Source organism: Neofelis nebulosa, chromosome 2, assembly GCF_028018385.1.
Source record: "Neofelis nebulosa isolate mNeoNeb1 chromosome 2, mNeoNeb1.pri, whole genome shotgun sequence".
Lineage (NCBI taxonomy): Eukaryota > Metazoa > Chordata > Mammalia > Carnivora > Felidae > Neofelis > Neofelis nebulosa.
In genome coordinates this window covers 141118367-141135935 of record NC_080783.1, presented here as the reverse complement: position 1 = coordinate 141135935, position 17569 = coordinate 141118367, and the positions used below count along the sequence as shown (strand labels likewise).

General features: G+C 41.5%; 1 protein-coding gene across 10 annotated transcripts in view; it reads left to right on the top strand.

Moving 5' to 3' along the window:
• Positions 1 to 685: 685 nt before the first annotated feature.
• Positions 686 to 17569, top strand: part of RWDD3 (RWD domain containing 3) — a 90758-nt gene continuing 73874 nt past the window's right edge. For 5 of the 10 annotated variants that reach the window (XR_009257927.1, XR_009257926.1, XM_058716476.1 and 2 more), the window contains exon 1: positions 12811 to 12947. Coding sequence is in view for 6 of the 10 variants with exons in the window: in XM_058716476.1 (XP_058572459.1) it covers positions 12863 to 12947 (85 nt within the window). In the remaining 4 variants the exon portion in view is untranslated. Of the gene's footprint in view, positions 1347 to 11940; positions 12948 to 17569 lie in introns of those variants that run through there. The other 5 variants (XR_009257929.1, XR_009257928.1, XM_058716472.1 and 2 more) reach the window with 3 other exon arrangements.

The window sequence follows — 17569 nt, the reverse complement described above, 5'->3', positions numbered from 1 at the left end:
TCTCAGAGTTAAGGAGCTTGTGGTGAAACAGAATGCTACTCTGAGAGAAACTGAGCCCTTTTGGGGTCCTGTGTTCTTTGAGCTGGATTTCCCTGCTCCCTCCTCCACCCCTCGCTGTGCTGATTAAGGCATACAGAGGTCCCCCATTATCTGCGGGCAGACACCTGAAAACATGGGTAACACTGAACCCTGTATATACCATGTTTTTTCCCACACAGGCGTTTCTATGATAAAATTTAATTTAGGCCCAGCAATTGCACTACTAGGCATTTATCCATGGGTGTGCTGTTTCAAAGGGACACATGCACCCCTATGTTTATAGCAGCACTACCAATAATAGCCAAAGTATGGAAAGACCCCAAAGGTCCATCGATGGATTAATGGATAAAGAAGATGTGGTATATATATATACAGTGGACTATTACTCAGCAATCAAAAAGAATGAAATCTTGCCATTTGCAACTACGTGGATGGAACTGGAGGGTATTATGCTAAGTGAAATTAGTCAGAGAAAGACAAAAATCATATGACTTCACTCATATGAGGACTTTAAGAGACAGAACAGATGAACATAAGGGAAAGGAAACAAAAATAATATAAAAACAGGGAGGGGGACAAAACAGAAGAGACTCATAAATATGGAGAATAAACTGAGGGTTACTGGAGGGGTTGTGGGAAGGGGGATGGGCTAAATGGGTAAGGGGCATTAAGGAATCCACTCCTGAAATCATTGTTGCACTATATGCTAACTAATTTGGATGTAAATTTTAAAAATAAAGAATAAAATTTAAAAAATTAATTTATAAATTAGGTACAAGAAGAGATTAAAAGCAATAATGATATGGGGCACCTGAGTGGCTCAGTCAGTTAAGCTTTTGACTTCAGCTCAAGTCATGATCTCACGGTGCTTGAGTTTGAGCCCTGAGTCAGGCTCTGTGATCACAGCTCAGAGCCTGGAGCCTGCTTTGGATTCTGTGTCTCCCTCTCTCTCTGCCCCTCCCCAGCTCTCTCTCTCTCTCTCTCTCTCTCTCTCTCTCACACACACACACTCTCTCTCTCTCTCTCTCTCTCAAAAATAAATAAACATTAAAAAAATTTAACAAGCCAATAATGCTAGAACAATTATAATGCTATAACTGTAATAAAAGTTATGTGAATGTGGTCTCTCTCCCTCAAAATACCTTGCTGTGTGGGACTCACCCTTCCTTTGATGATGTGAGATGACCAGATGCCTGCGTGAGGACATGCGGTGAGATGAGTGACCTAGACGGGTGATGGGGTGACTACTGACCTCCTGATGATTCGTCAGAAGGAGGATCATCGCTTGTCCACAGCGGTTGACCCAGGTAAGTGAAACTGCGGGAAGCAAAACTGCAGATAAGGGAGCACTACTCTAGTTTAAGTCCAATAAGAATCAGGTGCCTCTGCGGGCTTGGGCTGTAACCGAAACATTCCTATGCGGGCTCAAGTAAGTCGGTAAGGCTCAGACTTTGGGTTGAAGGTGTGTTAGAAGGAATATTTTATTATCATTAGTAAAATGTGTAAATGTATTAAAACTGTGAATTGTTACAGTAGTGTGATTTCTGTTGCAGGGGATACAATCCCAAAAAGAACCCGCTAAGACAAAGAAAGGGTGTTAAGGATGTTAGGATTCTGGGGTATCTCACACAATCGAAGAAGAGCTGCATTGCCAAATCAAGATAAATTTGTTTTCAAGAACAGCCTGAACAGAACTGAATGCTGCTAGACTCTCATTCTCTCTCTCTCTCTTCTTTAAGCTTCCACTTGGAACTTCTGGGGATGGTGGAGTAGGGGTGTTACTCTACAATTACAAACTGAACAGAGAACTGGTTCTGAACTCAGGTTTGGGTGCTTGTGGTTCCAAAATCAATACTTGAGAGAGAAGTGATGATGGAAAAGGAAAGGTTGTTTTATTCAGGAAGCTGGCAACTTGAGAAGATAGTGGACTTACGTTACCAAGACAATATTCCCAGTCTGGGGGAAGACAGAAGGCTTTTTTTTTTAAGTTTTATTTATTTATTTTTGAGAAAGGGGAGAGAGGGAGCAGGGGGCGGGGGGGAGAATATCCTAAGCAGGCTCCCCACTGTCAGTGCAGAGCCCAACGTGGGGCTCGAACTCATGAACTGAACCATGAGATCATGACCTGAGTTGAAATCAGGAGTCGGAGGCACTTAACTGACTAAGCCACCCAAGCACCCCAGCCAGAGGGTTTTAAAGGGGGAAGGCATGGAAAAAGGGAGGGGGACTACTGGCAGGAGAAGCAGGTGTCCAGGCAGTGAGTTGTATGTTGACCTGACCCTGAACAGAGTTGGTGGCAGCCATGACAGCTGTCGTCAGACAAATGTAGTCAGGCCTTATTTTCTGGCAAAGTCTGGTCCTTCACTCCTCAAGGCCAGTGGTCTGCATATCTCAAGGAAGGGAAGTTAGTTCCGCTATAGACCAAGGAGTGCAAGCAAGCAAGGAGTGCATAAACTTGAAGCAAGTTAACCCTTAAGACTAGTTGGAGTGCTGGGGCTCCTGGCCGGCTCAGTTGATAGAGCATGTGACTCTTGATCTCAGGGTTGTAGGTTTGAGCCCTATGTTGGGTGTAGAGATTATTTTTATTAAAAAAAATTTTTTTTAATGTTTATTTATTTTTGACACAGAGAGAGAGACAGAGCATGAGCGGGAGAGGGGCAGAGAGAGAGGGAGACACAGAATCGGAAGCAGGCTCCAGGCTCCGAGCTGTCAGCACAAAGCCCGACGCGGGGCTCGAACTCACAGACAGAGAGATCATGACCTGAGCTGAAGTCGGACGCTCAACCGACTGAACCACCCAGGTGCCCCTGGGTGTAGAGATTACTTTTAAAAAATGACTAGTTAGAGTGCTGTTATGGGGGAGAGGTAGGCGAAGAAGTTACTATACAAAGATCGAGAGCTTTGGGGGTCAATCAAAACTAAGTTCAAATTCAGCTTTGCAAATTTACCTATTTAATGGCTCTGAACAGACAGAAGTCAGTTCAGCAATAACTCTCTCTCAGATTTTTTGGGGAGAATTACATGTATTGATATACATAAGGCACTTAGCGTAACACTGGCCTATAGTAGCTACTCAATAAATAGTATTATTGTTATAGATTTAATATTCTTTCCTGCCTGCTCTTTCATCTCTCCCTGGCTGAAAAGCTAACATACAAAAGTTGCAAAGATCAGCTTTAATGGCATCTAAGATGCCATCACTTGTAAGATAAGCCATTATTTTATGCACCATTAAAAAATAAGATATGCCGCCAACTATACTACAGCTCACGTTCTAATCACTTAGAATTTTTCTTTATACTTCTTGAGAAAGCTTTTTTAGACCTATTTAGACACATTATCAAATACCACTATTGTGCATACATAAAAAGGAAACTATAAGCAAAAAAACGGTTAAAATATTCCTGAAACTCCTTCACATTCTGTGTCTGATGACTGTGAATCAACATATCAAGTCAGAGGCATCCATGCTTGTGTTTTTCCACATGTATCATCCTTTATTCCATCAAGAGCATCAGTGAGATGCATTTCTTTTAAAGAAGTCACTTCCACTAACACTAGTGTTCTAGAGTTTTTCCCAAATTGCTAATACCATCCTGCCATTCTGCAAGTTCTGAGACTGCTGCTTTCATGATCTCGTCAGAAATCGTGGGATCAAGGAAAACATCCAAATTAATGCATGTGCAAGCCATATCGATGTCGGCTGCCTGGCCAATAGCCAATGCAAAGTGCCATCAGTGGTATTAAAATTCTCATCTTCAGAGTTGTTAAAATGTGAAAAATATGTGCATCTAAGAATTGAGGTACAAATGGTAGATAGCCCATGTCATTACAGGTCCCTCACTTAGAAAAAAATGTCTCTATAAAATTATTTGAAATAGTGAGCTTGCTCAGCACATTAAAAAATATTTGAATAATTCCTCTTTAGTCCATATAAAATGAAGGGTACTTTTATCAATCACATTTTCTTTTTTGTACACCAACAGGGAATGATAGGCTGAAGTTTAGGCTAAAAACAACTTGCCCTAAGTGCAGGAGTGGTTTTCTTCAGTTCTATTAGCATCCTACTCATGGAGACAAGCTGGTGCCATAGAAGACACTCGAAACCTGCAGCTTTTTCTTGTCATGATTTGTTCTTATAAAGATCAAGCAGCAGCAAGGCTTAAAGATTTTTAAAAGAACAACTTCGTTTGGTTTTCAAGTTGAGGGCATACTCAGCTCAAATTCAGGAAAAAAAAAGAGTCTTAAAAAAGTATTATGAACTTACTAACCTGTCTTCTTCCCCCAGTACTCTTTTTTTTTTTAAACTGAGATATACTATATATAAAATAAAATGCATAGGTCTAAAAAGGTACAGTTAAAAGGCATAAACTCATGTAACCAGCACCCCAATCAAGAAATAGAACATTTCTGGGGCACCTGGGTGGCTCGGTCGGTTGGGCGTCCTACTCTTGGTTTCAGCTCGGGTCATGATCTCGCAGCTTTGTGGGTTTGAGCCCCACATTGGGTGCTGCACTGCTTGGGATTCTCTCTCTCTTCCTCTCTCTGCCCCTCCTCCACTTGTGCTGTTTCTGTCTCTCTCAAAATAAATAAATAAACTTAAAAAAGAAAAAGAAAAAAAAAGAGAACATTTCTATCATGACAAAAAAGTTCCCTGGGCCCCTCCCCAATCATTAGCTCTGGTCCCCTTCAACGTAACATGGTCTTTTAACTTAAATCACGGTCAACAAAATATTGTTGAAAAAGAAAAGAAAAGAAAAGAAAAGAAAAGAAAAGAAAGAAAGAAAGAAAGAAAGAAAGAAAGAAAGAAAGAGAAAGAAAGAAAGAAAGAAAGAAAGAAAGAAAGAAAGAAAGAAAAGAAAGAAAGAAAGAAAGAAAGAAAGAAAGAAAGAAAGAAAGAAAGAAAGAAAGAAAGAAAGAAAGAAAGAAAAGAAACTTCTTAAGCGATCATGAGTTATAGGGTAAAAAATCTGTTTAGTAACTTAATTTTAATTACTACATCTATGTTGTTATATACAACTAGCCTGTCTTCAAGTGACTTTGTTATTTTTTAAATGATTAATATTAACTGAGTAGTAAATAAAATACATACCCTAGTCACACACACAGGTGGAAATATGATATATTTTTAGCCAGGCTGGATCAGGTACCATGTAGTGTCCCATTTCAGTTCAGGACATAAACACTATATAGTTTTACCTACCCTATGAATTCCAGACAGCCCAGCAGTCTCAAAGCTTTATATTGTATATTAGCTGTGATAATTACTTTAAAATTTATTTTTTCTTTGCATATGATAAAGTGAAGTGGCAACTGTGGGAAACTATTACTCAAACATAGAATTACTATAAAGGTGATAATATAGTTCTCCCATTCACTTTCCTGTATGAAACTGTTGGGTATTAGTAGGAATAATCCACTCTTAATTGCCCGTTACCTCATCACTCTGAATGTGATCCCAGTAAAGACACAGGTAATAATCTACTTGCCTAATCGTTGATGTTTATTCACATGCTCAAGGGCTAATAAAATCTGGTGGGAATCGGAGTAGAAGTAATAAGAAAAAATGAACTACAGTCTATTTACTTTGACACTCTAACTCTGGGTTCACTCATTCTTGGTTTATTCCACAAACATTGCATGCCTTTTAATGCCAGCCACTGTGCCAATGTTGGAGATACAACCAAAGGTGGAATAGCCAGACCAGAACCGAAGACAATTTTGGACAGAGTCAGGGCTCATAAGTTGTCCACCCAGCAAAGAGTCAATCACTGTCCAGAGAGCTAGGACAAGCACAGTGTCTATTACTCATCTCATGAAAGTCATACTCTACTGGAGTTACAGACACGTGAGCAATTACAATGCAGTCTCGCAAGTGTGTAAATACGATAAGTGGTGGGCCCTCAACTCAGACTCAGAGGGAGGGGTGCAATTCAGATGTAAAGAATGAGTAAGAATTTACCAGGCAAAGAGGTGGGAAAGTATCTTATGAGAAAGAGAGAGGAGACAGGACGAAGTATTTGGTAATATGATCCCAATAGTAGGAACCCTGGCTATGCTTCTCCTTAAAGTGTAAAGTTCCTTTTAAAACTAAAGAAGCTATCAGTGAAGAAATTACTGGCCAATTAAGGTTTCAAACAGCAATGAGAATCACATAAATATAGCAGGATTTTTATCTGAAACAATAGACCAGGTATTCCAGCTCAACCTTCCTATTCTAAGATTGTTTTTGTATTTCTAAGGGAGACCCTTAAAAGGGTCCCTTCCAAGTGATAAAGGTGCCACAAAGGAATTTTTTTTTGCCTGCTTTCTTGACTTGGTTTGTCTCTCCATAGAAAATAGAACAAAACAGAAAAGTGAAAACAGTAGGGAAATACAGAAACCCTACCACAAAGGGACTATTGTCTTGATCCAGATTGTGTTAGAAACACTAGCAAACCAATGCTTCTCTGTTCCAATTGCTGGGAAATACATCACTGTCATTATGAAATTCTTGAGATGCAAGCAGAGAATCTCACCTACTCCCATGATTTCAACAGACTGCAGATTACCAAATGACTTACCTCTCAAAACCTATCACCTGTACTCCACTACAACTTCTGAGAGGTCTGTGTCAAAAACCATTTCCGTGGGACCTGGCATAATACTAGGCACATCGTAATGAGCTCAATAAATGCTTACTGAATGAAAGTAAAGTTTTATCTTCCAGCCATTTTGTACTCCAACTTTCCTCCTTGTAGCCTATGTTGGAGAATGTCTAACATAATGGCCAAACCAGGACTCCTCGGCCTTCTCTGAAAGCTCTCAGTTTACCTGGCAGGACGCTTATCGCCTGGTTCCAGGAAAGGTTGGTGCCTCTCCCAAACTGGATTTGGAGCTTCTGGAGGACAGTGACTGTGTCTTATTCAGTCAGGGAATGCCTGAGAGCTCCTAAAGTCACTAGCATATAGTAGGTGCTCCATAACTCTGTTGAATAAGAAATTGTATAAAGAGTTTATACACTTTGCAGTGAGCTTATTTGTATCACGAATACTCACTGAATTCCTAATTTGCTAGGCACTCTTTTAGGCATGGAGGGTACAGAGGTGAACAAGACTGATAAGGCCCTGAGCTTCCTGGAAATCAAAATTCTCATGGAGACAGACAATCAGCGGGTCGGACTCTGTTTTTGATGTCTGGCTGCTGACAGCTTTCAAGCCCCAGCCCTCCCTTTTCTCTTCTGTTCCACCTCCAGACAAGTGGGTAAGAAAGTCTGGGCACTCCCTCCCTTGTTCAGGCCACAGAAACCCCAGGGAGGCACAGGAGAATTCTAACCCCGGACCCACCCCCTAACCACAGTGAACAGCAGAGCCATCTGTCCCTGCCTTCAGTTAGGCCATTTTGAATTGCCCTGCTCTTCCCAGAAAGCCTCAGCATGTGAGCAATAAACTCTTTCAGACCCTCCTGGTGCATGTGTGTCCTCATCACTTTGTACATCTGAACCACTTTGGTGGTGCTGGTGGGGCACTGATCCTGTTTTCTGTGGAGCAACCACGAGACACATGTAAACAAATAAACAAGTTGATTTCATATAATGGTAAATGTTATGGGAAAAATAAAACGAGACAATGAGACAGACAGTGAGGGGTGGTCGCGGTCAAGGGATGGAAAAAGGGTAAATTATGTGTGTGACGACTTAATCTCTTGACTAAAACTCCACTTGATGTGGTGGGGACTGCCAGCTGCCTCCCAATATTTTCCCTTTCTCCATAATAAGAAAGGAATAATAATAATAATAATAATAATGGTTCATTTCTTCCTCTACTTTTCGCCTGATACATGGCCTCTCAGTAAAAATGACATTTTCCAGCCTCTCTTTTAGCTGGGAGTGGTCATGGAACTAGATTCCAGTCAAATAGATTGGACAGAATCCTATTCTCCTGCCCAGATATAGACTTGGTGGTTGGAGTTCCGATGGCCGCCCTGCAGCACAGCACGGCATGCACGGGGATCAAAGCTGTGCAGGGTAGGGCCACCGAAGGGAAAGACAGTAGGTCCCTACGCTGCGGGGTACCCCAGCGCTGCCTGCCTCCCTCCTCTTGAACCTTTAAGACAAAACCACTTGTCCCTTGATAAGGGCACTGAAGTTTCAGGTTTTATGCTTTTTCTTAGGAATGAATCCTAAGCCATACATTTGTTGAACACATGTATGTGAACACACGTATGAACTTTAGAACCTGTTATCTTCTTTTCTTTTCCCTTCCCTCCTATTTCCTCCCTTTTTTTTCCTGTTCTTTTTTTCCTTATGAGCAGTATGCAAAACTCAAATATCTGACATATTTTCTATTGAATACATTTTAAAAATTAACTGTTATTGTAGAGAATATAAAATACACAAGAGTAGACAGAATAAAATACCGAATCCTTCTGCACCAAAACTCTGCCTCACCAATTATTAATCTATGGTCAACTCAGCCACATCCACACTCTAGCTTCTCCCCATCTTCCTACATTATTTTGAAGCAAATCTCAGACCGCATATTATTTCCAAATGAAGTTTTCAGGTCTCTCTGTTGCTTAAAAAGCAGATGAAGCAATATTCTTCTTTTAGAAATAAAGCCAAATTTTAACTCATGTTCTTCTTTACTTCATAAAAAATCATCCTTTTTGTATCATCTTCTCAAGTGTTCCTATTTCCCAGCTCTTTGCTCCTCCCCCACTCCTCTTTTTCTCCCTCATTCCCTTGTCCCCTCCCTCTCTCTGTATCTAATACATCTTTTGCCTATAGGTCCCCCACTTTTAAAAAAAAAGGAAATCCAGGTCTAATTTTCCCATAGATGTGGTTCTTTGATCTACCTCCCTCTTTCAATTTTCAACCACAGAGAATCTATTTTGCCAAAATGGCAGAGTTTCCTCATTTATAGTCCCTTTATGAGTCTGAAAGGAAGGATTTTTAAAAAGTCACACAGTCTCCAAACTACCCCCCCCCCTTTCCCTCATAATAAAAACTGGCTACATTGGTAGTACAATGTGAGAAAATATAATTAATAAGAGGAATCCAGTTACAGTAATTGCCAAAGTTAAGTATTGGATGTTATTTTAACTATACAAACTCTAATACCCTAATGGTACTGAAGACTTGTTTTTATAAATTGATAAGGCATTGTGGACCTGGGCCATGTGGATGTTTTCCCACAAAGCAAGCTGGAACTGTTTTGCTATCACTCATGCATAAGAATCAAGCGTGTTTTTCATAGGCAGAGTGTAACCAATCTTTTGGAGTAAGTACAGATTATCTGGACCTGGTAGAGGCAGATCTTGCCACAAAATGGTATAAGAGTCACTGTCAAATTCTCATGGATTTTATTTGCTCTTATTTTGTTATCTTGGTGAAAAATAAAGTTGTTGACTTTCACACTGTAACAGAACGAAAAGAGCTATGGCCAATCAACACAACTGACTCTGTGTGCTTTTGGAAACCTACAGTGTTCCCAAGCGTTACAAACATATTCCTCCTCTGGGAACTTGTGGGAGGTACACCCATTGCTTTCACCTATTGATACTAAACTTTGCACCAATATGGAAATGTGGTGAAAGAACCTGTAATTGTTGCTCATTGTGTTTACCCAGCTAACCGAAGACTGAAGTCTTTGAGAACAAGGTTCGTTGCTTTCATCTCTATATTTCAAAACACTCAGCTCTTAGGGCCAGACCAGTCAACAGTCCAGGTGTGCCCAAGAACTTTTTGTGAAATAAGTAAATACAGAAAAATACAGAAATTCTTTAGACAAAACCAGTAGCACAACTTAACTGAAGTTCAGGTTCATTTAGCATGTTGGCATTTAATGCCTCTTTTGTTCTTTAAGTGGTTCTTTCTCTCTCTCTTTTTAAGTTTTTATTTTAATTCCAGTTAGTTAACTTAACAGTGTTATATTAGTTTCAAGTGTACAATCCTCTTGGTGGTTCTTAAAAGCATTTTTACTTGTCTTATAGTTATGATCATTTTCCTTACCACGTCTCATTACTTCAGTATTTAGCTTTTTTGACATGATACTAACGTTTAACCAACCTTTCCTAATACTCTTTTTTTTTTTAATGTTTATTTTTGAGAGGTGGGGAGAGGCAGAGAGAGAGGGAGACAGGATCCAAGGCAGATTCCACAAGGACAGCAGAGGGACGGATGCAAAGCTCAAACTCACAAACCACAAGATCGTGACTTGGGCCGAAGTTGGACGCTCAACTGACTGAACCGCCCAGGCGCCCCTCTCCTAATACTCTTAAAATTGTGTGTTCCACTTCTATGCCCAAGTGGGGTTTGACTTAAAATTTCAGATACAGAGTGAGTATTTAGATCTACACACTACTCACGATAAAGTGAATAGAAGTGTTTTCCAAGAGAAGTTAAAGGAACTATCTCCTGGGCTAGTGGTTTTAACTGGAGATGAAAGATTGAAAACTTTTCCTCCTTATGGTCTTGGGAAAACAACTATTTAGAAAAGTTGTATGTATAAATAATATTCTAGCCACCCATACACTGTTTGAGGGAGAGGAAGTGGCAGAGAGAGAGGCAGAGAAAGAGACAGTGATCTAACTAGACATTCATCCACATGTCTAGACATTCATTCCACATTTAAATATTTAGAATTTTCAGTAGCCTGTGAATACAAGAAAATTTATTACATTAAGGTAGGCTTTAGATATTTGACATGTAGCTGATATTTTCATAGTGTGAGAAATATCAAGCTGACATTATACTTTCTCTGTGATGATTATTTCCAAATGTCAGAGAGTAGAAACTTATTCATGGGATTTCAGGGCCTTAGGATAGTGTCAATTTAAAAGACATTCACATCGACTTCTTTTTTATTTAAACATGCTAAATGGAGGATGAAAAGCAGGTTAAGAAATCAACAGAGAAAGGAAGAGCAAAGAAGAAACCTATTGACAAGAAAATTTTGAATAGATTGATGTACTCTTACATAAATTTCATGGAATCCTAGCTGACAGCAGCCTTCCTGATTGTCTCCTAATATTTCTGACAACCGGAGTCTTGCTGTTCACATTACTTCACTCATATCACTTACGTTGAATTTGGGAAATTAAAAAAAAAGATATGAACTATTTGATTTTTTTATAGACCACTTTTAATAAGTCAAATAACTAATATTTGTATTTTAATACTGACATTAGACTTTAAAATTAAATAACTTAGTGATATGTTAAATTAACAATTTATTCTTTTGTTCACCAAACTCCTTAGAAACTAGTTATGAACCTACTGCACTGCTGATATTTTGGAAATAACTCAAAGAAATTTAAAAAATTATTATTAAACAAATTGGCCACCTCAGAGATAATTGTGAGTTTAAATAAACTTTCCAACTATGTGCATGGCAGTGCTCTTAATTACTTGGGGTCACGGAAATCCCATGGCAGGGCATCCTGTGAAATGCATTTCTCCCGCAGTCTATCTGGTTAGATTTCCTTTCTGTTTTTGGAAGTCAGCATCTTTCCTTTTTAAAATCCCTCTTTAGCAACAGTGGTAATGATGTTGAGGATGGTAACATGGATTCAGAATCTTAAAACCAGTCCCTTTTGTTGTGACATCTGTAGGTCAGTGACAGGAGTCACTGTGTAGCCATCTAAATTCTCTGATTTATCTTACAAAATGTTATTTCTGATACAAACAAAAATTGTGGAACTTCCAAGAGCTAGACCAGCTACTTCTTGGCATTGCAAAATTTTAAATTCTTATTTGGAAAAACAAAAGGACAAACCAAACATGCTGACTGATAGAACTATCACAGAGGATCACCGTAATCTTCTTGTTCACTAAATCAAAACTGGAACAAAAGGGATTGATAATTCTAAAACCCTACTGGTATTGCTCAAATTCTTAAACTGAGGTGCTGGATTCAAGGATGATCATTACATTATTAAGCTTTAAGAGTCACATGTTTTGTAAGCATCGAATATCACAAAATGAATAATACTGAAAAGCCAGCGATTGCTACATTTACACACTTGATTGTACCCCAAAGACCAAGGAGTCTGGGCTATCCTCTGTAAAGGCAGGAGACAAATGGGGAAGGTGAAGACGTTAAGAGGCCTATCCAGGACCACCCCAGTAACATCCGTAGAATGGCAGGACCGGCAGGTCCAGCCCTCTGCTTTTGCCGGGTTGGGAGAAAGAGGTCCCAGGAATCCAGCCCTGGTCCAGAGTCCCAGCGCCAGTTACAGCTCAGCATCTGGGGTTGTTACTGCCCCGGGGCCTTTTCCGGGAGTCCCACGCTGCCAGGGTCACTGCAAGCTTCATCGGACAGAGTCTCACCTGCTCTGTTACCTCTCATGTCCCCAACACCTACTTCAATTCTGAGCCGGACGAGGGCTCACCTCCCCGCTGGTCACTTTCCTGCTTGTTTTTATCTCCCTAATCGCCAAAGTTCCTTTCGCCCAGACTGTTCTCTACCCAGGCAGCCTAAGGCCAAGTCTGGGAGGGAATGGTGGGCGTTCAAAGCTTTAGCCTGGGCTAAATTTAGGAGATCTTGGGCTTTGCCGGGAGGCCTCCTCCCTCTGTCAGGAAAGCAACGGGTGAGCTGCACGATCGCCGCAGGCCTCCGGGAAAAGTACCCCCAGAACGACCGAGCCTCGCATCCCGAGTCAACCAGCAGGAGCTTGTGGGCAGGACTCCTACCGCCGCCGTCCCCTCGCGGTCCAGCGCGCGGGAGAGGCGCGGGGCGCCCCCCAGTGGCTGCCCAGCCGCACCGCTCGGGGCCGATGGAGGGAGGGACGGCGGGGGCGGAAGGGGAGGGGCGGCGGCGGCGGCAGCGGCGGCGGGGTGGCCATGGTGGAGTCGGCGCGGGAAGAGCTCTCGGCCCTGGCCGCGATTTTCTGCGGGCCCGGCGAGTGGGAAGTGCTGAGCCACTCAGGTGACTACCCCGCGCCGGAGGGGCCGGGCGCCCTTCCTCCCCACCACCGCGACTGGGCTCCCTGCCCCGGGGCCCGCTCTGGGGGACCCGGCTAGTTGAAGGACGGAACGACCCGCCTCGGGACCGGAGATGTGTGGGAGCTGGCGGGAGAGTGAGGAGCCCCCCCCCACCCCCTCCGACGTGAACAGTGGCGCGGAGCGCTCGCCGGCCCGCCCCGCCCCACTGGCATCGGCCGAGCGCCGGGCCCTGCTCTCGGAGCGCGCTCCCCCGCGCTTCCCCGGCCGCCCGTATCGACTTTAGATCTCACCTTGGAAAGAGGCCTACCCTGCCACCTTCTGCTTAAACCCGGCCGCCCCAAATTGCATTTTGTGCTTTGTAAGCTCTGCATTATTTCCTTCAGGTCATTCGCCATGGTTTTAACTCCATCTGGGCATTCAATGTCCCAGCTTACGGGATGGCAGGCACCCTGTGTGTTACGTAATCACAAAACTCCACGGCCCCAGGACAGTGCCAGGCATACGGTAGTCAGTAAATGTGAAATGAATTTTTGAATTCGCCCAGTGCTCTATCCAAACGTTTTCTCGGTCATGTTTCCAAGTTGATTGCTTTTTTGCTTTTTTCTAGTCCACTGAAAGGTGGCTGTCTGTTGCTCTTGGGGACTCGAACCATCAGCTCACGTGTGCTGATTCCCTGTAAACACTGACAAGGTTTCAAAGACACCGCCCGTGCCCTCTAGGAGCTTACAGTCTAGAAAGGTTCTTTTGGCTATTTGTTGATGATAGTTAAAGCTAATTCTGTCCCTGTCTGTGACTTCTGTTAAGTAAAAACCAAAACTGCAGATTATGAAAAAGTGCAGTGATGCAGATAATTTTCAGTTTTCATTTAGATTTTAAATACATTATGTACTTTTTTTGGCATGGGATTCAGCCTTCTGTTATGTTTCAGCAACTATTAAAATTGCCTTTGTGGCCATAACTTGGTTGACCTTTAAGTAGGTAGTCTAAAAATGGTCTGGGTGTTGTGAGAAAGCCATCTAGGACTAAGGTTTCCTGGTATCGTCTGGTGGCCTCTTCACACAGGAAGCCAGAGCTGGGCCTTTTCGTTTATTCTTCCTTGCATCACCTGTGTTCGTGTGACCACTGCTCTGTTCCAGACACTGTGAAGCAATTCGGATAATGGAGCTTTATAATCCATATGAAGGAATTTACCTGTAGTGTTTTCTTGTCATCCCATTTCTTATTGGATAGCATTCATAATTTCTCATCATCTTACTGTCTCCATGTCTCTTATTATTGGTAATTACTTCTGTCTGAGGCAGGCTATTTGAGAGATCATCAGTTTTCCTAAGTTCCTTCATTATGACTCAGCTGGGAATAGCCTGGAAAAATGAACATATGGTTTCCCATCACACCTCCAAGAGGATGAAATGGTAGTGGGGCTGAGCGTAAGACGCTGCCAACAGGTCAGAAAAAACCCAAAAAAGTCAGCATAGAAAGAAAGCAGTTTCTTAATAGTGAGAACACTGTGGACCCTTTATCTGCTGTTAAATTGAGCATGACTTTCAAGCCATGCCTCCTAATTAATTTAATTCAGCGTTCTGGCATCAATAAGTAATTGAATTATAAAAGAATTCAGTGTAACAACTTAGGACATTTTGTTGCTGAAAGGTTCGTTGGAGAATAGAACAATTCAGTGACTCAAATAGGGATGTTTGATGTTCACAACTGGGAATTCAGGGTAAGGTAAGGACTTCTTTAACAGACCACAATAAACATACAGTGGGCTGCTGGCTGCCATTCTCATAGTCACTGTTAGCTTGGGTTGGAGGATATAAGCTTGATACCAGAATATTCTTAACACCATCACTTCCTTTCTGGCCTCCCCGCAAATATGCTGCTTCTTGTTGCCACTGGAATCAGGAGAACATCATGGGACATTGTGGGTGGGATTGTACTTCCTGTATGAGGTAGCCCAGGAAGGGTTAGGCTGTCAACCCGAGGGTCAACTAAAAGGCCTTGAGATTGAAGAGGCTGAATCACTGGAATCAGTTAAGTTGGCCTAATTTGTGCTGGGAATTTCAGGGAAGTTAAGCACGTGGCCTCTTTACAAAGGTTATAGTAAGCTTACAGTAAGAGGCATCAGGTATAACTGTTCTCTTACGGGTACGAATTATGTAAACCCTCACACTCCTGTCTACTAGGCAGGGCTGTGGGTAGACCAAATCAGGAATATTCTGCCCTTCCCTGTACAGTGCAGTCGGGCCAGGTGCCAGATTTAATGGAGTCACCTACCATGTACCTGATACTTCAAGTGCATCGAGAAGTTCACAGATGCTCAGACTGGTTAAGTAGCCACCTGGCACCAGAATGTATGGACCCTTGCACTGTATCATACTCCTTGATAGTAATGGGGCTGCTGCGTGAGGAAGATAATTCTTAGCAAAGATAACACTCGTGAAAGAGCAATAATGAGCACCCAGAGAAAAGAGATGGGTATGACCCAACTTCTGTTCGGAATGAGTCTAAAGGGGAGTGTTGTGCATGTATATGCGTGCACACCGATCAGAGGAGAGTGATACTGTTATAAATCCTCATTTTCCTGATGAGATACTTGAGGGTCACAGATTGTATTGCTGTAGTCGGTGCTCATTATATGTGAAGTTGTATTTCTAGAAATTATCTTGCGGATCAGAAAGTTGTAAAATGGGAGCTATGTAAGACTCAATAGCATATAATATGCTTGCACGGTAGCTTCAGAGTGAATTTTTGTATTCTCTAACACTCACGTTCAGATTGGATTGGGCCCTCTTGCAAAATGAATCATGACTGTCACCCACTGACCCCTCTAAATCTGCTCAGCTCTGTTTCCTGCTGTTTGTCAGTACTGAGCTCACCTCTGTAAAACCAATTCAGCCTTGAACTTTACTTCTAAAGGATGGGATTGCCACTTTTAGCTTCCCTTATTTTTAGTTTCCCTTTTTCCTTTTTTCTCTAACCACATTTTAAACACCTAAAAACCCAGCTGTAACATAAAAACAAGCACAAGGGGGACGCATGCTTGTGGTGAGCTGCCTGGGAGCAAGAGGAAAGAACACCCTGTGCAGGGAAGTATCAGAGGATACTGGGGGCCTCTTATCGGTTTTCTGAACAAAGTCTTACTCTGAGGATATTTAAAAATTGAAAAATAAAAAGCAAGTATAAGGAAAGCCAGTTGTATATGGTTTCTTAAGTTCTTGAAGAACTTCTGTTAGATTGTTTACACTTTCCGATGTCTTCTGTTATTGGACAGCATTTACTAAGTTTCTCCTGCGTGACTATGAAGTAGGGGAAAGCCTTAAAAGTAACATTGCTGTGGAATTCGGTGTTCAGTTTTTCTAGTTTGAATTTCTGTTGTTTGGAGTGTGATTAGGTATATAATTTCTTTCATGTATTTGTAAGGAAGAATAAGGTTTGAAACCTATTTTAGTTGGTGTTTTACTTATGAAATTGATACACTTATTATAAGGCAGAGTGACTTATTTAAAAAAAAAAAAAGACTAGGGAATTTGTTAATTCTCAACCAGAGGCAAGACCTGCATCTTTTGGTGGGGTCTTTAGATTAAAATCGTCTTGGGACTTCGGAAAATTTTGGTTTTCTAGGGCAAGCATAAGTTTTCTAGGGCATAGGTGTTTATTGACAATGATGAATTTGTGAGTTAAACTTAATAATGAGTTTTTTGAGGCCAGGGAATGGCAGAGCTTAGCATTAGATTTAGAGCATGATTATTTTTCTGTTAATCGCTGTTTCTAAGCTGTTAATAATCTTAAAGCAGATAGAGACAACTTTGTTTTTTGAATCTCTTTTTTTAACGAAAAAATCAGATTGACAGTACATGTGGTTACATGAAAAATTCTGACTTGAGAGACACCCAGTTTAGTTGCATGTACAAACCAAGGCAGATATGAAATGGAGGGGTAATATGCTTACTTCTAGAGTTTTAGGAAGAAAACGAGTTTTTAAAAGAATATGTAATTTTATTATATCAGCAGAGTGGTGTATGTTATTGGGCTTTTCATTTTCCTGCAGCGATAATATCATTTTGTGTAATTTTAGTTTGCAGCCCCAGTGTGTGTGTGTGTGTGTGTGTGTGTGTGTTGGCAGGGGGGAATGGGCAGGGAGTCACTGTCACCAAGAAGACCAATTAGGAAGAATGTTAATCCTTTCCAGTTTTTGAAAGACTCAAAGCAATTTTTCTTCTAAACATACAACCAATAATTTTACAATTTTCTAAGACAAGTCAGGATTTCTCCCATTGCTTTTCTTTTTGCTGACTGGGACCAGAAAATTACTAGGAGAGGAAAATGAAAATTGGTAAGGATTTGAATGGCCAGCTCAGTAGCCTTTTCATACTTTCTCCCTGGACTGCTTGTTTCTGTCAGTTGGTTATCTGCACTGGGGAGGAACCGGTGGGTACTTATATGACAGGGATTGGAGAACACTGTGGGTTTCAGAGTTTTGTCAGAAAGAGATCCTGGCTAGAACGGAAAAGCTTGCTTTGTGGGTACAGGTATAGTATTAGTTTCCTGTGGCAACTGTAACAAATTTCTGAAAATGTGGTGGCTTAAAACACATATTTGCTTTTA